The sequence below is a fragment of the Rhea pennata genome, chromosome 3, assembly GCF_028389875.1.
Source record: "Rhea pennata isolate bPtePen1 chromosome 3, bPtePen1.pri, whole genome shotgun sequence".
In the NCBI taxonomy this organism is placed as follows: Eukaryota; Metazoa; Chordata; class Aves; order Rheiformes; family Rheidae; genus Rhea; species Rhea pennata.
In genome coordinates, this window is record NC_084665.1 from 41,786,160 (window position 1) to 41,810,189 (window position 24,030).

General features: G+C 33.7%; 1 protein-coding gene across 8 annotated transcripts in view; it reads right to left on the reverse strand.

The window, feature by feature from the left end:
* The window catches only part of SDCCAG8 (SHH signaling and ciliogenesis regulator SDCCAG8), a 111,892-nt gene that overhangs the window by 76,082 nt on the left and 11,780 nt on the right, over window positions 1–24,030 (reverse strand). For all 8 annotated transcript variants that reach the window (XM_062572134.1, XM_062572133.1, XM_062572129.1 and 5 more), the window contains 9 exons: window positions 21,156–21,269; window positions 20,575–20,700; window positions 20,137–20,277; window positions 18,718–18,782; window positions 16,475–16,663; window positions 15,055–15,193; window positions 12,430–12,582; window positions 9,678–9,812; window positions 7,212–7,328 (listed from right to left, as the gene is read on the reverse strand). In XM_062572134.1, coding sequence (XP_062428118.1) covers window positions 7,212–7,328; window positions 9,678–9,812; window positions 12,430–12,582; window positions 15,055–15,193; window positions 16,475–16,663; window positions 18,718–18,782; window positions 20,137–20,277; window positions 20,575–20,700; window positions 21,156–21,269 — 1,179 coding nt within the window. The remainder of the gene's footprint in view (window positions 1–7,211; window positions 7,329–9,677; window positions 9,813–12,429; window positions 12,583–15,054; window positions 15,194–16,474; window positions 16,664–18,717; window positions 18,783–20,136; window positions 20,278–20,574; window positions 20,701–21,155; window positions 21,270–24,030) is intronic.

Here is a 24,030-nt window from a genome sequence, read left to right on the forward strand (position 1 = left end):
TATTAATTAGATATTATCTCTATTTAATTGGGGGAAAATAATCATCGATTACTATTACAGTGAAAGATTTTTCTTAAAAAATAGTTTTTGTAGTAAGATCACAAGGTGTTTTATTTAAATGAAAGAAATCTATCAGTCCACATGCAGCAGGGGTCACTTGTAGGCATTTCTATCCTAATCCTGGTCTCAATTAGGCAGCTCTGGGTTCTGAGTAGTCTCTAAATGTCAGACCTCCCAAGCATGGCCATCTGACATAGCACATTGCCCCTAAAGAACCATCCAACTTTGACAAGAGAGTTAGGGCCATCATGAGGTTCCCCCCCACACACCTTTTGAATTCTATATAAATTACTTGTGCTTCCTATTCAAATCTGAATAGGGATGCAAAGCAATTGTGAAAACTAAATTTGACTTTCAAGGAGAAATACTCTTTAGGGATTATATTTAAGATTATAAAGCTGTGAGAACGTACAAATAAATATTAAGAATTTGAACGTACACACGGCTTAGAAGAGCCTACAAAAAACCCACCCCTTTCAAACAGAAGAGCCTACAAAAAACCCACCCCTTTCAAACAGAGTCAAGTCACAAAATACACATAACAAATGCAAATTATACAAATCATTCAGCCCAACATATAAATCCTAAATTGTGTATGCAATAGCAAAACCAGTTCATATATCGACACGAAAGACAACTAACGAGCAGAAACACAGGAACAACAGTATCCCAATAAGCACAAATGGTTCCTTTGAAGGGTTTTGTTATGGTCAGCTTGCAAATCAACTGACCAGAGGGACAACCAGAGATCCAATCTCTAGGAACAGTACATGCTGTAATTTTTTGGGACCACCATTATGCTAGCCTGATCTGGAGGCACTCTTGCACTCTGCAAATATAAGTAGTTTACTGACCACTTTGTCACTCCTACTGCAAAGGAATATAGCAGCTCCTTGCAGCATTTTGGCACCCCATGCGCTCTAAAAGGCAGAGCCTCAAGACCAGAGCCCACTGCCTATGCAAAGTCAGCAGCAAACAACACTCTGCTTCCAAAAAGGTTGAGAATTAATAGAAACATGATGCACAGGTCACTTGGAAAGGATAGGGCTATTGAGAGAACTTCCTAGGAACAGCATGGAGGAGAGCTGCTCTTAAATACACACATTTTTAAATCTAGTTGAAGTAAACTTTCTATTGGTAATCATCACCTACATGCAGTTGGGGCAAGGAAAAAAAAGAAGAGATAGATTTACGTCATTAAATAGATATTTATAAATACACACATTTAAATTACGCTATGGTTTTCCACATCTGTCCCTGTGCAAACCCTGCAAGGGCAATATAGCCCCTGGATATTGTGGTTAAATGTCTAGCAAAATGGACAGGAGCAAATACATGGAACATGTTATACGAGTCACCAGGATTTCATCTTGTTAATTTCCTGAAAATATTTGCTTTCAATTTGCCAAAATATTTGAACTGAAGCACTGTTTCAGGAACAAAACTTCCAAACCCATGGAGATTACCACAAAACCATTAACAGTCAACATAGCTGCACTAGAGATTAGCTCAGCAGCCACCAGCAGAGACAAGATAGTGATTTTGTACTACAGTAGAACAAGTTGTTTTTAATGGATTGCATTTTTAGGGGTGGAGAGTAGATGGTCTGCTTTCTGTTACAGGAATTTGAGGAAGAACAGGGGTGCATACAGAAAAAAGGAAGCAGAAGGTTACTTTACTTCATTATTGAGAAATAGGAAAGGACAAGATTTATTTCTTTTATCCTATTCAACACATATTTGAGATGATTGACAGGGAATTTTCTCTTTCCCTGGCCAATATCAAGGACTTGCTGGGAAGAACATCTATACAGTGACAATAGACAAGTAATAGTCAGAGACTTTCATTTTTTCTTTTTCCTGGGTAGACTGTTGGCGTAATCACTATTGATGAGGTGACCATTTTTCTAGTCTTCTAGTAAGAAGAAAAAAAATACAGAAAAGTGTAATGCATACATAAACATTACACACAAATTGTGCACACCTTTTCTGAAAGATTTTAAATGTCCATATGTGATTTTATCTTCCCATAAGCTAATGGGATGAGATCACACTGGATGATACATCATGGGTGAAGGTGTCTTGGGTCAACTGTACCTGTGAGAGAGAATGCCAGTTACCAAGTGGGACTGAAAGAGCTCAGTCCTCTTAGCAGGTGAGCTGCCTGCTTCTGGGAAGTATCTCTAAACGCAGACCAGCACGTAAAATTTTACTACTGGGAATCCCAGTCCCAGGGATTTTCTTTATAAAAAGATGACAAAGAACTTAACGAAGGCTGTTTGTACCACCGATCCTTGATGAACGGATAGATGACAGAGGGAAGTAATACTGTAGCAGAGCAGCAGCAGCCATACCATAATTATAACAAAACATTCTTTTTGTTAGGTATTATGGGATCTCAAATCAATGTTTTTTTCTCATCAATTTTGAGATGAGCTAGTAAATTCTGTTATAGAAGGGTGATGTTCCTTCTGAACTAGTCAGAAAACTGGCATCAAAGCAAGCTATAAAGTACTTGCATATTACTCCTTCCTCATTTACCCATTTTCAAGTTAGTGCATTTAATGCTTAAAACAAAAAATGATACGATAAAAAGAGTTCAGTTACAGTGAAAGGTTATCACATATTCTTTCCTAATGCTTTCTTGTCCAAAAGCAATTTAGTCTTGCTGCTTCTAAAGCCATATTACTCAAGGTCAGGCCAGATAAGAAAATTAGGTGCTAAGAGTTTCAAGTTGCCTACAATGTTCTGCATTTTTTTCTCCCCACTAAATAGCATCCAAGTCCACTTTAACAGAATTTATTTTAAAAATAGAACTTGCAGAATATCTTAACTACTGGGTCACAAAACCTTAGAGTATAGAACTGTTACAAGAATACCGACTTTTAAATACGAAATATAATCCTAACCCATGTTCATCAGAGTCAAATCTTGCAATTTTATCGAGTTTCAAAACTTCAGGTGTTATTCCGAATGTCCCAGCTTGTGAAAAATCTCAGCTTCCATTTAAAGAAAATGCTAGAATTCTCATGGCTCCGAAAAAGATCTGGAGACCTTGACTTCTGGCAATTAAAAGAAGAAAATAAATGAGAAAAATCTACTCTTTTAAAGCCTGACACTTACTCATGAAAACACATTTCGATGAACCAGTCTGTCTTTAGAAGGTTACTGGTCTTGCACTGCACTGGATACTCTTTCAGCATTTTCAGAATATAGATCCAAATTTTTGGCCTACATTACTGACCCTGTTTTCATCAGAAATAATCTCTCAATTTATAATTTCTGAATTTGATTACTATAAATCACGGATTTATGACAAATGAGAGAAACAGTCCTAAAATACCTTTTGGCAAATTGCTTTCGGACTATAATTTTGCCAGATTTCTATTTGTCTGCAAAACCGTCATTCAGTCTATAGCGCATTGAGACGTCATTTAGGTTCTTTCATATTATACAAAAACGCTCTGACATGCAGCTATTTCCATTTGTATAGGTTATGCATATCGGTGACCCTACAACCTCTTTAACTGGGGCTCATAAACTTAAACACAGGAATTTCTCAGCAGTCTATATTCTTTGGTATAATAGTCCTGGAGCCTTTCATTCTTCCACCTATGAGACATGCAACAGAATTCTTTAATTGCCCACTTCAAACAGTATCTACTTTTAAAGACTGTATTAACAGAATGTTTTTTTTATAGGTTCAGATTAAGGGCTTGGACTTATTTCTAATGAAGTATTTATCTGATTTCTCAAAACATAGTAAAATAAAACTGAAAAGCCTCAGTTACTTTCTGAAGTGGGATTCAACATATCCTATGGCTTTACTACAATGAAGCCACAATTCCCAGTGGCATAATACTAACAGTGTGAACTGTCTAATAAGGAAGATGGGCAAACTGGATGAGCTACATGAGTCAATACTACAAACCGTTTTCACTTCTACATGCTGAAGCTTGCAAGAATTTATAGGCCAAATAAAACACATTTACAGGAAAAAAAAAGAAAGCAAATAATTAACATTTTTATTTTCATATAAATGTATATCATTTTTATAATACAGAGCAGCAAAGAGCAAGTGATGCTCATCTGAGGAAACAATTTCATGGTGTGTCAAAAGTATGAGTTCTATTAAAAACATACAAATTATACCTTGCAGGGCTTCCAAAGTCACAGAAGAAGTATTATAAAAGTGAAGTCGTACTGCATCAAATACGCCACACAATTTTTTGTTCTGATAACAGCTATTTAGGATAGGGCGTGACTTTTCCCTGATATAGCTGTGCTAGTACAACCCCTAGTGTGGACACAGTTTACTGCTAGGAAGGCATCATCCCAGTATATCTTATAAAGCTTGTTCCTAAGAAGGAAAAACATTAGGTAAGGCACTGTTATTTCAGCACAGCTATATCCACAAAGGACAATGAGAGAGCAGGCTTTTTTTTATTATTAAAAAAAAAAAAAAAAAAAAAAAAGGCAGGAGGTTATGCCACCTTGTAGTATTCTGGGCCAGATGAACAGATGCAGTTTGTGTGTGCAGAAGCTGTGTGGTATACATCTTCTTTTCTCCCTCCTCCATAATCCTAATGCTAAGCAGGATCATGATGGATGATATTACAAAATACTTATTCAATTTAAATGGTATCATTGCTCATTGCTTCTTAATTTTTATTTTAAGATATAGTCATGTCAAATGTTAATAACAGGTAGTTACACAGCAGTGTCAATATTTGTAATTAATTTCAACTGAGTAATAAAGACTGGAAAACAGATAATAGAAAAAAAGATAAAGACCAGAGACCTATATTCCCTTTGATTTTCCTAAATTATACACATTTATCTTTGAAGAATGTTATAAATATTGGCTTTTCCTACAAGTATATACACACCAGATGATCCCAAACCATACCTATGGGGATTTATTTCTATTCTGACATACCTGAATAACTTTAATCCATTTTTTAAAATCACTGTATATAAACTAAAATACTTCAAAATTAGAATTTATCCACAGTACAATTTAAAATAAAATCACATCTCTAACAGAAAACATTTTCTACACACTAAAAGACAATTTGAAACACTATTCTTTGCTTTAATACAGAAAAATTCACCATTTAACGTGGAACAATAAAATAACACTGTTCATACACTGTTTTTCCTCTACTTTTTTAAAAAATAAATATGTATTTATTATGAACAGATGGTGGCCAAGGAAGGTATCAACTGTTTCTTAGCCAGAAGGTCAGGTCATGGCTCAGAGACCAAAGAACAATTACTGTTTGCTATTCAAAGCCATATAAGATGGAACATTTTTTTTTCTTTAAATACAAAGCTAAATGTCATTAAGATGTTTTCATTTTATTTATACGAAAAATTTGCAATGATTTGTTAAAATCTGTTAAACTTTGCTCTTTTTAAAAAACTCTTTTTGTATGCCTTTTAATACATTAAATAACAACTATTAGAAACTATACAGAACTTTCTTACTAGAATGAATTCTGAATGCCACAATTTAATTAAACAGCTGCTAAATTTTTGGACAGAGTATTTTGAAATATGTATATATATATTTTTTTTAAGAAACCAACAGCCACCTTTGAACAATCTAATTCATTCAAGTAATTACTTAATTACTTTAATACTCTTTGCTGATAAGAACAACCACCTCATCACCTCTTAACTATCTCAAATTATAAATTACCATATTTTGGTGCATTCATTCCCACACTGAATAAAATACCAGTATGTCTATAGTCGAGGTTAAAATATTTAGTTAAATTTTGCAATTTGTTCAAGAGGCAATCCTGAAAAAAGTTGGAAAACAGGATTTAAAATCCAAGATACTTCTTCACATCCTGTTTTATTTGTATGCCAAGATTATGCCAACTCTTTTATCTGTGAGATCTGTCAAGACACAGACGACAAGCCTGCTTTTTGTTTTTTAAAGTGTCCCTAGGCCTGAAGGATGCAGGAGGGGAGGAAAAAAAAAAACCACCCAACTCCGAAAACAAAACACTTTGAAAGGCCCCTGTTTGTCTAGGCTGTATGATTTCCTGAATTTATTAAAGAATTATTTTACCTAATAAATTTTTCTTTTTCATTTTGTTTATCTTTTGATCATAATTTGAATTAATATAATTTCCAGTTTAAGGTCTTAATAAATTGAGTTAATAAACTTACCATTCTACATGAAGATTTTGTGGAGCTCATAAATAAAATACAACTTTAGAAATTCTGCGTTTTTTCCCTACATATATTCTTAAATAACTGACCTGTATACTTACAAGAAAAATTGTAAACCTGTTGGATAGGCTGCTTTAATAATAAACTGCATATAACAAGAATTATGCTCATGTGCACCTTATATATTTTTACGTGTATTCAGAAGATATTATCAGTTTTATGTGCAAATCACAACCTATGAAGGAATAATTGAAAGTTTGATTATCTAGAGAAAAACTGATAAAACTTCAACAAAAAGGGCACTTCAAAAGATGCAAGTTACTACATCTGCACAAACTGTTTGCCAAGTGTGTTGTAGGTTACCTTAATAATCTTTTTATTGAGAGGGATGTTTTCTCACATTCTACCTGTAAGGCACACACTGTTTCTTCTATTAGTATAAAACATAGTCTTAGATAATCAACAATTAATGCCTAGTGGAATTTTTACATGGTTATTTTTCCTAGTAGTTTTTCTTTTTTAACTTTTCTATGAATCTCTGCATTCATTAACCTTGAATCTTTAAAGAAACTGCAAATGATACTCGTTTTTGACATAGTCAGGTTACACTTAAACTGCTTAATGTTTTGTCAGATTGTAGGTATATCTTTTTATGTGTGGGTTTATTTGTGAGAAAAAGGTGTATAAGCATATGTATACAGTACATACAATTTAAGTACATTGTATGAATACACATGATAGAGTAATTCTATATGAAAGCATGGGATGAGTATTATGTAAAACTGAACATACCAGGGCTTAAAACAAGAATAAGATAGCGAAGAGGTAATAGCTGGCTTGTTGCCATTAATTTAGAAACCATTTAACAGTAATAAACGACCACTATTAGAAAAATCATTCCACCTTCTGAAATAACCCTACTTAGGCTTCTAATAACTGCAAAGTTATAGCAGTATTATCTCTTACCTGGTCCTTAATTTCAAGCTCCCTTATAGTTTTTGTTCTGTACTCTCTGAGCTCCTTTTCTGCCTCATCCTTCTTCATTTTGGTTTGATTCAACTGATAGCGCATTTCTCCACACACCTGTTAGATTATACAGACAACATGATCTGTAGCATGAAGAACCCATAGCCCATGGTTTGCAATCAGATCTTTTGGTGCCCTCTAGAGGTCATTTAAATCCAACTTACTTTAATTTACAGATATTTTAAGACTACATATGGTAAATGTTGTTATATATAAAGGTGGATCCGAGTTCCCTATATAGTCATTAACTTTGAAATATGCAGTGCCTTCTAGATTCAATTTTATTTGGATCAAGATTTTGCTAAGTAAAATATTTATGTTGTTAATATATGTGCCACTAAATACAGTTAAACTACAGTTGCTGGTTTTACATTCTTCTCCCATTCTCTTTAAAATCCCAAGAAAGTCTATGTCAACACTTTCAAAACCTAGAAGTAAAGGATCTATCACACTCCTATATAAGGGCATAGTTTCTTCTCTTGCCAATTTTCCCTGGTAACACAGAAAATGTTTAGATGTTAATATAATAATTTTCAAAGTTAGATCAGAGCACTATATTTTTAACACAAACTAAAGATAAATTTCTTAAAAACAACATCTAATATATGCATGGGCCAGAAAAAGTGATCAAAGCAACATTTAAAGAAATTAAGTATCACTTCCACAAAAGTAACAATTATTCTATGCTGTTGGTACATACATTATGTTACCTCCTCATTCATTTCCACTTGATGGCAGCTCAATTTCAGACCTAGAGGGACGTAAAAATGAAATAACCCCTCCCACACAACTTTTACTGATGCTGCACAGGAATATTAGTCTTTCATTTCCCCAGTCTAAGCCTTTTAACAGATTATTTGATTTTATCTGTTGGGAACAGGAAAGAGTGGATAAGCTGCCAGCTTTTTGTCCTTATCCTGTGCAATCACCTCCAATTTGACTGCTCATTTCATCTTTATAATTAATCAAACATAAATATACACAAACCTACTATCTCCTAGGCCCCTTGAAGAGAACAGAGTGTTTACTCACAGCTTCCCAAATGTGCACTCTTGAATTGCTTCTATATCCCCCCAGTATTTCTCAATCTCTTCTCTCACACATTCAACAATCCAAATTCATTTCTGTTTTTCAGTCTCATACCTCTGCTCCTTTTCACTTTTTTTTTTCCTTAAAAAATGTGGGGTAAATACACATACTGATATCAGATCAACTTTGGAAAAAACATTTTTTATAATTTTAAGGAGCAGCATGACTTATAAATTCAAAGCATGGGAGGAAAGAGGATAGCTTGTGAATTCAGTCCTGCTTCAAATAACGAAAGGTAGCAAATGCTTTGAACAAAGTTTTGTTTTTGTTGTTGTTCGTTTTGGTTAATAGCAAAATATCATGTACAATTGCATGGATTGCCAACTCTGTCTTTCTACTTCCTCCTTTCTTCATATGAAGGATGTAACAAAGTGTGATATATCCAAGCAAAATAAAAAAACCACAAAATTCCATCCTTGCCTTTGGCTCCACCATACATAGTACAAAATGAATAAAACTAAAGAAACAGCAGATGGTGCTGTCCTAATAACTGATTTTTCAGGCTCCTAGTATTTCAAGATGAAGGAAAAAAAATTACAACCTCAAATATTCTTCTCTGACTTCTCATGCATGGAAGAAAAAAAATTATTTCAGACAAAATTCAAATTGGAAAAATGTTATTTGCTGGTTTTAATAATGGCAGTTTGGAAACAAGTGTTTAGAGTCACAAGGCAACTTGGATGCCACTTCCACGGCCAATAAAAAAAGGCTATAGCAATGCACTCAAATCCTATAATTCAATGGTTAGAATTGTCCTCCAGAATATTTGAGATGTCAATTTGAGACACAAGCACAAGTTTCCAAACTCTTGGGACTATGCAGTAAAACTACAGCATAGACTACAATGAAGTGGTCACTCTCAATCTTTCCTATTAAAAGCTATTCAACTTTGTATCAATTAGTATTAATACCGGAGTTTCAGTCTCTCCCAGGAGATTTCTTCAAATTAGTAGGCTATGAAATTGTTCTTTCCAGCCCAGTGGATATTTATACCACTACCTTCTCTTTTTCATAGTTGTGCTACAACCACCTATGAACTGAAAAACTGTATATTTCAAAAATGGTTAAGTAAATCTTTTAGACATTCTTAAAATGCTCCTTCATTTTGTGAACTTTTGTATCAGAAAGTGACTGAGCAGATTTAAAAGTTCTTTTTACTTGCAAAATTATGTCTCTAGGATTTTTCAGATGATGTTTACATTTAGTATATGTTCTTTTCCAATGTACAGGAAAATGCAAAAGCAAAAAAAACCCTTACCTTTCAACTCATTATGATAAGCAAAACCAGGCTCAATACACGTATATAAATGTCTTTACCTTATTCATCTCCATTTCACAAGATGAAAGTTGATGCTGTGTTTCTTCTAACTGGTTAGCTAGTGAGTTCTTCTCCCTTGTAATTCTCTCTGCCTGAGCCTCCAACGTGGCCACATTCTCAGACATGGCTGTCACCTGCAAAAAAAAAAAAAAAAAAAAAAAAAAAAAAAAAAAACCCAAAACATTGCAATGAGGAAGTTCGACCAACCACAAAGCTAAATCTTGTGGGACTTTCTCCTTGAAAGCAACTGCAGTTATGTAGTGTATTTTAAATTGCAGAGAATACATCATAAGCAAGAATATGGCAGAATGTGGCTAAACGATTGTAGAAGTGGGTTCGTTATTTTGAATTAATTCATACAGTAATATATTTGAAATCCAGATTAGTCTCCAGGGCTTGTTAGTGTGACACAATGTCAGAAGTAACAGGTTCCACTACTCTTGCAGTTGCAAGAGTATTAATTAACACCATCTTATACTTTCTGTAGACTGATTTTGATAAAATCGTGTTTCCAGAGCTATCTTTTGCACCAGAAAAAAGAAAACTTACAACAACATTGCAACTGAAGATCTTAAATTAATTCTTAAGCTCAGACAATATTTCAGCACTGCAAATCGAAACATGAGGCTGCGCAACAAGCATATTGGTATAGTATTCTAAAAAAATCTAATACAACTCTCAAATTTTGCTGAATGGTGACAAAAATAACAATAAAACAGAGGCACTTTTCCTGAAGCTATTTAGCCCTGAAGCTGACTAATATAAGTGGAAATAATGTTGTCTGACAGTTCTAGGTTAACTTATAGAATTCAAAGCCAAACCTAGAGGATTATACATTCATAACTATTTTTCACTCATTATACACACACCTGATTTATGTATCATGTCAATTCTTCCCTTCAAACAAATCACTTCTTAGAAGTGCTGATAAAATATTCACATGGCGATTAATTTAATGCACAGTACACCATTTCTGCAGTTTGATTCTCCCCAAGCAGAAAAGCCAGAGTTAATCATAAGTAGATGTAGATCATACACATATATCATAAATTTTTACAAAGTCATTCCATATTCATTCTTATTTACCAGGTATCACATTTTCATACTATTATCACCAAATACTGTTTAGTGTATATAGGATTTAAAAAATATAAAAAGATTTGCTTGATTCCAAGTTCCAATAAACTACAGTTTCTAAAATAAACTACAATAAACTAACAGTTCCAATAAACTACAAGTCAGTGGATGAAATACAGTGGTGACAGAGGTGAACATTACGTTGTAATAATGAAAGGTATGAGATGCTTGTCTAAATAGGCCATATTTTGGAATGCATACCCTGCTCTAAAGTAAATCTGTAATTACATAATTAGATTTGTAAGAAGCTTAACTTCCAACAGGTAACAATTACTTGAACATGGAATTGCTTAATATATCTCAGTTTTTCCAGGGTAAGGTTAATCTTTGATTCCAGTTTGTCCTGGCAACAGATTTTTGATGATCACTTAAAATAGTTCAGCTCCTTAAATGACTGTTATACCACTTACTTTGTTTCTCTCACTGTTCCTGTTCCTGTTTTATTATCTGGAATTGGAGCCAAAGGCTTTCTCTTCCCATACACTATAGCAGCTTTCAAATGTTATTGGCCATCACCTCATAATACCAGAAATGCAAGCATATCACCTTGTTCCCCCCAGCTCCTCCAGCAGCTTTCCAGTCATTTCACAACCAAACACTACCAAAATACCTTCCGTTTATTAAATGCTTAAATCATTTGTTTTGTCCAGTGATTTTCAGCTTGTGCTCTCCAGATTTTAGAAACTTTGTGGTCCATTTCTAAAAGGAGCCAATAGAAACAACTAAGGAAAAAGCCTATAGTCAACAGCAAAACTGACTATTTTGTCTTCAATCTCCCACTAAAAAAATCATAAAGTTGCTCCATGAATTCATGCTTTTCATGCCTGAGTTGCATTTCTATCTCTATTCTTTTTCTTACTTCTTTCTCCAATCATCTTTTGCCTCCTCTGTCACATCTCACAAGTTTACTGCTGTTAGCATAAGGTTTCCTTTGTACCCTCCCACCGGACAGAAAGACTTCCATGTTTTGTATTACACTAGGATTTAGAAGCCTAAAAAAAAAAAAAAAAAAAAAAAAAGAAAAAAAAAAAAAAAAAAAGGTTACTAGGGTTGTGTTGTAATGACCATGACATAAATGATGAGACAGGTTCTGTCTCACAGAGTTTAAAAACTTAGGTGAGAAACAACTGCAGTACAAGATTCACACTGAAAAATACTGTATTAGAATGCAATTAAAGTGATACTATAATATAAATATATACTTAAGGTCAAAGTCATAAAGAGTATTAATTTTGACACGTGACGATTTCTGAATGCTTTACTTCAAAATCTAAATAATATTCTTTTGAAGAAGCTATGTAAAAACATTATATCACATATTGCTTAGCTCTTTACTATTTTGACAAAGTGTACTAGAAAATGCCATGATAACTAAAAAGACAATGCATAGCATTAAAAATTGAGTGTATATATATATATATGTAATGACACAGCATAGGACTCAGTTATTCAGACTTAGAGGATCACTTAGTTACTTACCCACACTTTAGAGCTAAGACAGAAGTTACTTACGGAGCTCTCAAATCCAAAATGAAACTTATATTAGAAAGAACAGCAAACAAACTTTAAAGAGGACTGAACATTTTTTATAATATACAAATTGAAAACTCTTACCATTGCTGCTAAATCCTCCCTTTCTTTCTTCATTTCTTCCCGCAGTGCTTCTTTTTCATCAGTTCTCTTATCTAGCTGGGCAATTAATTCCTTTTCAAGACGATTCTTCTGCCGTTCCATCTCGCTTTTCAGCTGCTCACATTGGACTAAAGCCTAGAAAAAACTCTGTCTTTTAAGCGGAAGAAATCTAAGGTTTTCAACAAACATGACATTTATTAAATATGTTCAGAGAAACTGATTTGCTATTAGAATGGAGCGTTTTCTGTATTTTAAATGGTTATGACATTTACACATGCACTAGCGCGTTAACATCTGGAATAGGACTAACAAAATGACAGCACATTTATGTGTTTGTATGTGTATGTATGTCCTATCATAAATCTAATTGCATTTAGAAGTCATGATAAAGACAAAATGATATTCAGAGTACATTTCTCAAACAAATAGCCGTTCTTCCAAAATGAACACCATTATCTGACTTGCAGGTTATAGAGGCATTTAGTGGCAAGTGAGTAATTATAATTTTTGCCTTAGCTGGATTATCAGAATTGAGGAAAGTAAGTTTATGCCCAAGAAGCACAGAAGACATTATCTTCTAAATAAACTAGAAAAATCTATCAATTTATGCTGACATTTCCCTGTCACAGAGTGTTATGTCAACTTCAATGAGAAATACAATACTTTCTTGAAAGAGAATCAGAGTATTCAAAGTACCCCAAAAGGTACTTGAAGCCTATTTTGAAAATACATTCCTGGATTTGCTTCAGCTATGGAAATTTAACCTTATCAGATCACCTCCTGGCTCTAAGTTTAACAGGGAAGAAAGAGGTCAAAAGCTACAGAGACAATCAAAAGACAGAAGATGATCGTGTTTTTAAACAGTAAGCCCCCCGAGATCAGACTTGATGTCAACTCAATGATGAAGCTGCAACTATTTTGACACACCGGGCATTCAAATGCTAATTCTTCGCTGTTCTACTTGCGGGCTGGCTTGTTCTACTGGATTCTATGAGACTTATAGAAGAAAAAAAGCATTTGGCCTTAAGAAGTAGAATAAGACGGAGGGTGGGGGGATAATTAAAAAAAAAAAAAAAGTCGAGTATTGTTTGTAATTTTCAAAAGAAATATCAGTACTTGTAAGAAAGCTAAATTCATGCACAGGAGGAGTAAAAGATTTTTTCCCCCTGTTCCTTCACATAAAAGCAGCTTTTGAGCATGGGAAAAAAAAAAAAAAAAGAAAAAAAAAATCAAACTACTGGTCACAGTCAGGTCTCATATACAAACAGCACTTCACATCTTGCTGCACTGTAAAGAGTGGCTAGTAGAGACCCTACTGAGTTGCTTTCTTTTTAGGGCAGAAATTAAACAGTATAGCAATGAAGTCCCATCTCATTAAAGGTTCTATTAATTTCTCTTACTAAGAGTTATTACTAAGCCATATTTCTTATGTAACCTGTAGTAAATATAGCTTTGTGGGGATTTTTTTTTTTTTTAGTATTACAATTAGGACTGCCAACAGCAAGAGGAAAAAAAGAGGAAGATAGATACCTTCATTTTATTGCACGGATGAGAAAAAGTGTTTTGTGCAGTTCTGTGTGGCAGCAAGCTAATAACACCTCTATCAGATAACTGTAGATTCAAAAATGTAAACTGATAAGCCATCTAAAAATATAATCGATCAAATGCAGGATTACACAGGTGATCACTAGTAAATGGTGGGCTCAGAAGGATTCTTCATCTTTGTTCAGAAAAAAAATGAAGGGTTCTTCATTGGGCAGTAAACACAAAAAATAAAGTTAAAGTTAACAAGTATATAGGATTTTCAACTCTTGTTATATTTTCCCCATAAAGACAGACCCCTGTCAAACACACACATACATACATTTATAGCATTGCATAAATAATACCAACCCCTGCTACTTAACTGGTCAACAGCACAATTATATCAACTTTGTCCATTATTAAAAATAATGTAATTTCATTGAAGAGAAATTCTCTGACTTCATAGTAATTCACAAGTTATACAGCAGATGTCACTAAATACCAGGGAAATAAGTTAGTTCACTATCAGTTGATTATATACAGTAATTAGGGCTAATATAAGCATTAGATCAAAACTGATTTTATTGTTATTATTTACATAGTACCCAAAAGTTTCATACAGATAACATTCATACAGCACTTATCTTCAAAGAGTTATGCTAGCTAATTAATCCTTGCATTGCACTCTTTTTGAAGCCAAAAAAAAAGTGCAAATGTATTAAGTACTCTTTCAGGTGCAGCTCAGTATCATGATCTGAGAGTTATTGTCATGAATATTTTTGAAAAAAATCTACCTTTAAATTTTTTTTTAAATCATCTGGCTGTGAAACTACATCAGAATTTAAATGATGGCCTAAGGATGCAGCACATACCCTACAGTCTCAGATTATAATTTAAAGATACAAACTTGGTGTTCATGTAATATTTCTTCATGTTACTGCTTAGAAGAATCACATATAATGCAGTTGGAATACAGTGTAACAACATGTGATAAAGGTCTTACGAACATACTCTCTCATTACCATGAATATTAATTTTTTAATTAGTTTTGAATATTGAAAAGCTCTCACATGATGAATTCACCTTTGTTTTTTCCAAATTGGCCTCTTCTGCCATTTGCACAGCTTGTTTCACTTGTTCATAAGCATTAGACTCTCTTTGCTGCATGTCTCTCAGGTTCTGTCTCACCGAAACAAGTGCATCCATTAAGTCATCTCTTTCTCTGCATACAGAGAAAGAAAAATATTTCTTTTGTATCTTTCTACAAGGGAAAAAACTCAGGTATATGAACTATAAAATATTAACAGAAAAAAGACAAAGGTGGTAAGTAAGAAGGAAATCAGCGTGAGTTACATTTCAAAGACAAAATACTGCTGGCTTGGCAGATACAGAAAGTGTCACCTGCTTGCTGACCTGTCAGATTGTCAGGGAAATTGCCAGTAAAGTGCTCAGGTCATGAATACATCTAAGCTAAGTAGCATGCTGTTAGTGTTACAAAATGGGGATCAATGTTAAAAGAAAAAAAAAGAAAAGAAAGAAAAAGGAAAATAAAAAGTTTTGAAAAAACAGATTCAAGCAATACAGAATTACTCTGGCATTTAATGCCACGGGGGGGGAGGGGGGGGGGAAGAATTCTTACAGATTAAATGCTTAGGTGTAACAAAACTGTTCAGATAACCGAACATATGCAATGAAAAAATCAACAGCCCTCTGCCTGCTGCAAACTGAAACTGAACTAAATGCTAAGGCTTCCATATTCTATGTTCCTCTGCAACTTCTTTGTTAATTAAGCTACTGATATCTTTTGCAAATGGACCAACAATCCAGTAAATGTAAACAGTAAAATGTTATTTTGTTTAATCTGTCCATTGTTTGATATGTTGAGAGCTCAATGGTATTAAGAGGGTATAATTGTCTCAACCTGCAAATAATTTTATTTACTTTTATCGAAATGTATTTCTCCCTGGAAATATCCTAATCACAAACCCCTGACCTATTAAGTAAATCCAGGGGAAAAAAAGGGAGCATGCTGTTAATGTTATTTCATTTTAATTTCTCCTAAAAATCTCCAAATAGAAGGAAAATAAAGCAGAATTAGAAAAACTCCAAACTAAAGAAAAATAGGGAATTCATGTAGAAAACTATCAATTGAAATATATGGATGGACTTCTGTTGTATTCATCCTGATGGTGCAAATGGTTTTCTTGCAGAAAAAGCACAGGCTATGAACAGACTGATAATCTGGTCAGCCTTAGGCATCATAATTACACAACATGACTGACTTTTCCTGTTGCAAGAAGCAGCAAACTGCTATGTATTTCAAAATGGCTAGGACCTAAGCCCATCCTCTGCTATTGACTTTAGCATTATAATTTGAACTCAGGACTCAACTGTTCTGTAAAAGCATATCCCTGTTAATGAAATCAAACACTATGAAAGCTAGTATGGTTTCATGTAAGCAACTGTGCTTCCAGTTAGGACGTAAATACCTCCCCCAACCTACTTTGTTACCCTTTCGATGGTCTGCATGTGAACATTAGAATGAGTCTGTGCAAGAACGGCCTCGTGTTGTGCACATTTCAAACACAGACCACCAACCCGACTGGAATTTGTGGTTGAAATGAGTGACTTCTGGTGTTTTAGTCTCCCTTCCAAATCTTGGCATGTCTTCTGAGATTCTGAAAGATCTTTTCTAGAAAGAAGAAAAAAAATGCTATTTGAGCAACAATCAAACATTTCTACAAATTATATTATAGGTAATATGCCGCTATAGATATGACATAATGTAAGTAAGTATGCCTCTAATGCGTGTTATTTTACAGATGTCAACAGCACAAGGAAGATCTTCACAGAGGAATAACTGTTGAACTGCCCAATGAAAATTAACATACAAAACAAAGGGATACTGACCTGTTCCTTCCCTCTGTAACCTCAGAAAACAGTGAAGTTATACAGAAAACTACTAGTTGAAACCTACAGCTTTCCACGCTGTTTGAACCGAGTAATTACACTATTAACAAGAAACTCTATCAGCAGTGTAAATACATTACTATCCTAAGAAAACCTAACAAATTTTTGTTGTTGTTACTACTAACTAATTTCTAAATTTCTTGCCTACTCTCAAATTAACTGTATACAAATAAAAGTCCTGTACGCTCCCTAGGCAAAATCCAGATGTGTTTGGCACACTTGCTCTGATCCAACAATACATATAAGCAGAAGGAATGCTGGTATCAGGAAGTTCCAGACAAATGCACACTGTGCACATATAGATCAATTTGACAAACTATGCAATGAATCCAAAGCTTTTTGTTTGTTATGCAGGCCATCTGGGCAGCATACATATAGCAAGTCTGACACATTCTAGTTGCATTGGATTTACTGTGCATATAATATATACACTGCATGCATGCATATTTCCATCTGCGAAATCTTCTGCGCACTTTTTCCCAGATTAGTAGTTGGTCTATTAAATATAATACATACTATAAGCTGAACAGAATTTGCCCGGTATATATTCTTAGACAGTCATGGTACAACAGACCTATTGTTGGGAAATCTTGGGCAGAAATCAACAATCCTATGTAAATTTATGCTTAAACTTAAAAATAAGGATATTCCCACTGAAAGCAATAGAATTCTGACTTGAAAAAAAAAATTGGCAAATGTGCAAGTGTTTTGTTGAGCTTAAGACTTTGAAAGATCAAGTCCCTTTGGAGAAAGCAAGAAGCTGAATTACATATTGGTAGAAACTGTCAGACTATTTAAGCCTCCAATCTTTCTGTCTCAGTATATCTTACACTTCAAAGTGAAGAAAAAGATCGGATTGCATCAGCTGAAATTAAGAACCTCCTTTACTAGCACTGGCACAATTAGTTTTGCATGTGTAACATTTCACCACTGCCAAGGACTTATTTAAACTGGTTTCTCTACCGGTAATTCTGTACACACACAAGAAGTACAGAATTTTCATACACACAAAATCACAATATATTTAGGGAAAAACATAATCAAACATATTCAGCAGCAGTGCAGCAAATGCAGGTGCACAGAAACGAGAACACCAAAATCCTAAAGTTATTGCCTCTACCTCCGGTTCTCCATAGATTGCTCTCTCTATTCAAATTGTTGATATTTTGAGGAGTATATAAGGACTTATTTTTAGGTATTTCTTTGTTTAAAGAGATGCATGTTATATGAATGGATATACAGATTGCATTTTTCAAAACTACAGTCTCTTGCTCCGGAATCATTATTTGGCCAAAACTAGCTGGACGCTTAAGATTTCTAAAGCTTGTAATACAAAGTATTAGTTAAAAAAAAAGAAAGAAAGAAAAAAGCTCATGAAAAAGCTCACATGAGTTAAGAGTTTTAGCTTCTTTTTTTTGTTTTGATTGGTCTATCTTAATAGACTGGATGTTTCTATAAATAAGGGATAAAATGCCTTCATCCTTTTTAATCAACTTCTGAGACTCAGTAATTTCTGTAAAAACAATACATCAATGGATTTTATGGGATATATAATATATCTTGCTGATAGTGCCATATAACAGCAATGTATTCGATTTTACCTTTAGATTTGAAAGAACTGCATGTTAAACTACCTTTCAGAGACATCATATTAGTAAGCACAATATTCAGTCATTACCCATTCTCTTACTTAAATTCAAATTAAGAGTGGTTCATGTTGTTACGAATTGGTAATATTTTTAACAATAATTTAAAGAAAAAAACTTTTCACTTTACCTTAGAGACTGTATTTGAGCATCAAGGATATTGACTTTTTCTTGATAAAGAAGTTTCAGCTTCTCCTAGAGCAAAGATGGGAGAAAATGGTGTCTTACTTTCTTCATAGTCTTGTTTTTACAAATAAACCTAGAAATTAGCCACATTCACTGATTTCTCTTGAAAATATAAACTTGTTGAAATGCTAGATTCAGAGAAATTCAAGTATTTCACATTTATCTGAAAAATCTACAAAATGAATAAGCCTCCCTTTTTCTTATTTCTACACCCCTTGCCAGATCCTCATGTGGTGTAAATTCCACCAGCTCAAATGATTTCAGCTATATACAATGATTTATAAAAATTGATGATCTTGTTTGGTGGGTATTGCTCTTGCTTTCCCTGAAATCTTAGAAATAGAAGAAGAAATTGTTTGCACCATTCTTAAGAACTTCAAGTAAACCACCTACTTATTTAGAAACCTATTACCTGGCAAATCAACTACAACAAGGTTAAATAAAATGGTAGTGATGAACCAGAGAAAATGCCAGAAAATTATGGCTCTTTCTGTGCTTGAGTGAGCTAATCATTATGATTCTCTTACTCCAAATATGACAAACAAAGGAGCATTTATTGTAAAAACTGGTTTTCAAATAACTGAAGATGTTAGGGATCACGGAAGATGTTTTCAGCTCCAGACTGGACACGAAATAACACGAATATATTTTACTGAGAGAAATTAATAAATATTAGAAGTTATCTTGAATCAAAATGTCCTTTAAATTCCACAGCATGCACATGAATAAAATACACCAAAAGTTTAGGTTAACCATATTTTTCCCTAAAGACGGCAATGCTAACCATCAGTTTAGAGCCAAAAAATTAATATTATCTTCCTAAATTAAAAAAAAAAATAGCTATAGAAAACACTACCTCTGAATCACTAGGGATCTTCTGTCTCTCTAAAAGCGTAATACGTGCTCAGGGAAGATAACTGGATAATGTCATTTTTGCATCTTGCTGATCCTGTGCTGCTCCAGGAACGGATGGACTCCTTGCTAAAGAGATTGTCCACAGGGCTGCTAAATTACAGCTGCCAGTCCCCACCTGCCTGCAGGTAGTATTAATGCCAAGAATCTCAAAAGTGCTATACATTGTGGAGCCATCACTGACACGACTGCCTTAAACCAAGACGTAACTCTGAGAAGCTAACATCTACAGAGACAGCCTACAATCTGTGTCTCACTGGATAATAATAATAATGATGGGATAATGAGAAGATGAGCTTCAAGGGAAAAAGATTTGACCTCAGATTAAGGTTCAGTCAACCAAAACTCCTCCTGTAATTCTGTCAGAAAATTAATCATCAGAACAGCAGCAACAAGGACATGTCGAAAGTTTATTTAAGGGTATGACCCTGCAAAGAAAATTAATACCAACCAATTCTAAGTGCCACTTTTCTGCATCTCCAACAGCTGCTGAGGCCAAAGCCTGTTTTTTGTTACATGCTGGTGACGAGGTGACAGGCTGACGTACACTGCAGTCATTACCATCTACAGGCCAGGAGTTCTGAGTATTTGCCTAAAATATTAATGATACAGTTTAATTATAGAAGTTGCTTATTAACAATAATTACAGAATTACATTCAATTCAATTGAATATTCTAATTTTCATTACAGTAATATGTAAGAACCAATAAAGTAGTTAATTTGGTTGGCAACTTCTGACTACAATATTATCTACAACAATCCCATGCTTTGAAATTGTTATAAAATTCTGACTAAAATTCAGTTACAGGACAACCATTTACACAGCCTTTAGTTAAGGGAATCAGATTCTTGAGTCTTGATTAAAACAACAGAAAAATAAGAACTTACTGAGGCATCTAGAAGAGTTTGTTCTCTCAATGTGCGTTCTGCAGCTAAAAATTTCAGTTTCTGCTGGAGTTCCTCGTTTTCAAGAACAACTACTCGTATTCGATCTTTCATCCCAGACAATTCCTCCTATAAGATAAAGGAGCTGCATGTAAAAGGCTCCTTGAGACAACTATCAACATTTAAACATATGCTGAGACTAGAAGTCTAGATCTCAAGACATTAGCATGCCCGGTTATCTTAACCCTTTTAAACAGAATAAGGATACTCAAAGATAAACTTCCACCTAACATCTTTCCATCTAAAAATTAAGTCATGAAAGTGCTTCTTAGAGAGAGGGGAAAAAAAAAAAAAAAAAAAAAAAAGGATGTACTTATTTGTAAAAATAAACATGTCTTCAGATGCCCTTAAACAGTACACAGGACATCAACATGCACATTAAGGCTCAGTATTTACTGAATGGCATTCAGCTCAGTTTTGGTCATCACAACAATCAATCTCAAGGTCAAGTGTAAATCATTTAAAAATAATTCTTCATATTTAGGGGATCAGGGTTCTAGTAGGTAAAATATGTTGTATAATACCTTGCAGAACTTCACTTCTGCTTCTAAGTGGTTAATGTACTGGGACTGATCATTAATTATAGGAACGAGATCAGAAAGGGCAGGTAAATCTTCAGTTGCAGCTTCTGGGTGTTTCTAAAGGGAGTAAAGAATAGTATGTGTTATTTTCTGGTTTTCTAATTTTTTGCAATAAGATATTGCTTGCACATAGATTACTATTTACATTTAATAAGAAGTCATCCAGTACTTGATTGTAGGGAAGAGAGAAACAACAAGAACTTTAAACCTTCAAAAAGTAAAAATGTCACTTGTCATAAATGTACAACTGGTTGATTAAGCAAATCTATAAAACAGGATTAAATCATACCCACTATCTGATTTGTAAATGATATTCATACCACTATTAAGTGCATGACCTATTTCAGACAAACATACGGGGGTATTTTCTTTTTGAAAGCAAGAATCTCTTAAAAAAAAAAAAAACACACTCTTGAACCTTACATTAGAGTTGTTGGTATACATCAAAGAATACACCTCTAAATGATAATTCATAATGGTTGCAGAAACACAGCTGTGCCTGTAATTTTAATATCTCTACAGAAATGCAGTAAAATGTACACATTTTACAAAAGACTGTTTAATAAAGAACTTGGTATTTTAAAAGGCACTTCTGAAAAACTCAGACTTTCTTTCCAATTCAGTTTCTGAAAACTTTACTAATAGATAAAAGTTTTGTTACCCTCACAAATAACTACTGAAGAAAATCCCCAATAGATGTTCTCTACTCAAGATAAACAATTACATCTCTGCTTTTTTTTTTTTTTTTTAAATAGGATTTAAACAGGAATTAAACTTTTACCAAATTTGGGCAACACACAATCTCAAACTTGATAACTTTACAGCATTTACTCCTAAGAATAGAGAACGAATTAAAAAAAGAATATAAATAAATTTATTCTTAAAAAAAAAAAAAAAAATCACAGTTCATATGTTTTCCTGAAAACTACAGCCTCTCTTTGATCATACTAATAACAATCCCTGTTAGTCTAATGGAAAGGACTTCGAGCAGATACTACAAATATTTTGTATATATTAATTACAATTTGTTTAGATACAAAGAACGACACACCTTAAGGCAATTTAAATATAGTAAAAATATTAACCGTAAATATACCAGTCTACAATTGAACCATCTTTGAATAACAAAGATATTTAATGGATATTCTACCTTTACAGTCAAGAAAACAGTTACTGTCAAAGCCTCACTAGTTTTATGTACTCCATTACTGTTTTACTACTTTTGTTTGATATTTCACTATGGCAGATTTCATCCACTGAAAGAACTGTGTAAGTGAATTCTAATGCTAGTTGACATGTATGAATTATTCTAATTTCTGAAGCTAGAAGGCAGCTGATCCATGCAAACCCTCAAGTCTCTCTCTTTTTAAAACACTGAAATTGGGATAGTGAAATTGGGACACGTTTCCAAGTTGAATATATATCCTCTTCTGTAAAAGGTCTCTGCATTTTTCATCAATTTACTGGATTGACAGACATGTAATAGGCTGAAGTGCCCTTCTTCATATTGTTCATTGGGAAGGGTACAAAATTCATAGGTAGTTTGCAAATTAGGGCCTCGAAGAAGAGAGTTACATTTCTAACATTAGTTTACTATTCTGGAGGAAAAGACAGGCCTTTTGATACTGATCCCCAGATAGCTTGAAACTGATATAATTCTACTAATTTCTGTGATCATAAGTCAGAATCACAACTATTTCACAGGAAATAATTCATAGGATATGCTTTTCAAATATGCCTAATGCCTTTAAGACCCTAGATCCTTTTTTTCCAAAAGCTAGCTGAACACTTACGATTCAAGTCTCTGAGATCTCTTATAAGATTTGGAAACCAACATCTCTATTTTTAAAAATTATTTTCGAAACATTATGCATTTAAAATGGCTAGCTGTAACATATTCTAGTAATTACATCTATAGGTTCTGCACCTGACAAGAATCAATGTTTTTTCCTCCCACAGTAAGGTGTTAACATGCCTATCTTACCTTAAAGGATAAAGCTAAAATCCACTAACTGAAGAAAAAAGAAAACAACCACCACCAAACAAACCTACTATGAGGTTTGTGTGTATTGTACATGGATGATGAAAACCCAAATCTGTAAAGATAGCAAAAATTTCTAGCAATCAAAGCCTTCAAATCATATTCTAATCCATATACATTAAGGCATACAATTTTATGAACAGTCCAAAATATTTTAAACTTTGTTTCATACTTTAGAAGAATCACGACTGATGCAAGGTTAACATGTCAGCCTTTCGTCATTGGAGACGGATTTAAAATCAGATATGAAAAGTGTATTTGGCAATTTTATCTGAAACAGAGGTTTATGAAGATAAGGTGTACATGCAACGTATTTATAAATAAACAGAAGATCTACTCTATACTGGAAATCTCTGGATGCTATTCTGTATTTAAAACAAAAATCCTAAATCAGTTCTCATTAAAATAACAAAAAAAAAATCAAGATAAACAACATGCAGTTGAAAGTAATTATTTAATTATTCCTAATTAAAGCTTTGTATTTAGTCTAAAACTACCACTGAGATAAGAATTATCTTCTATTCTGATAGACAAGGGAAAAATTCAAAAAATAAACTTGTTCAAAATGCAGAAGAAAGCAGCAAAGAAACAAGACATTCTTCTGAATCTCAGTTCTACATTTGACATAACCGTTCATGCTCCCTCAGTGAGAATCTTGAAGCAGGCGGAATGACAACTGAAGAGACAAATGGATGGTTTTCCAGGACCATCCAGAAAAACGTTCACAGAACTGATTCTAAGTTTGCAAAGATTTCTGTCCTGGCCCACAGATTGTAA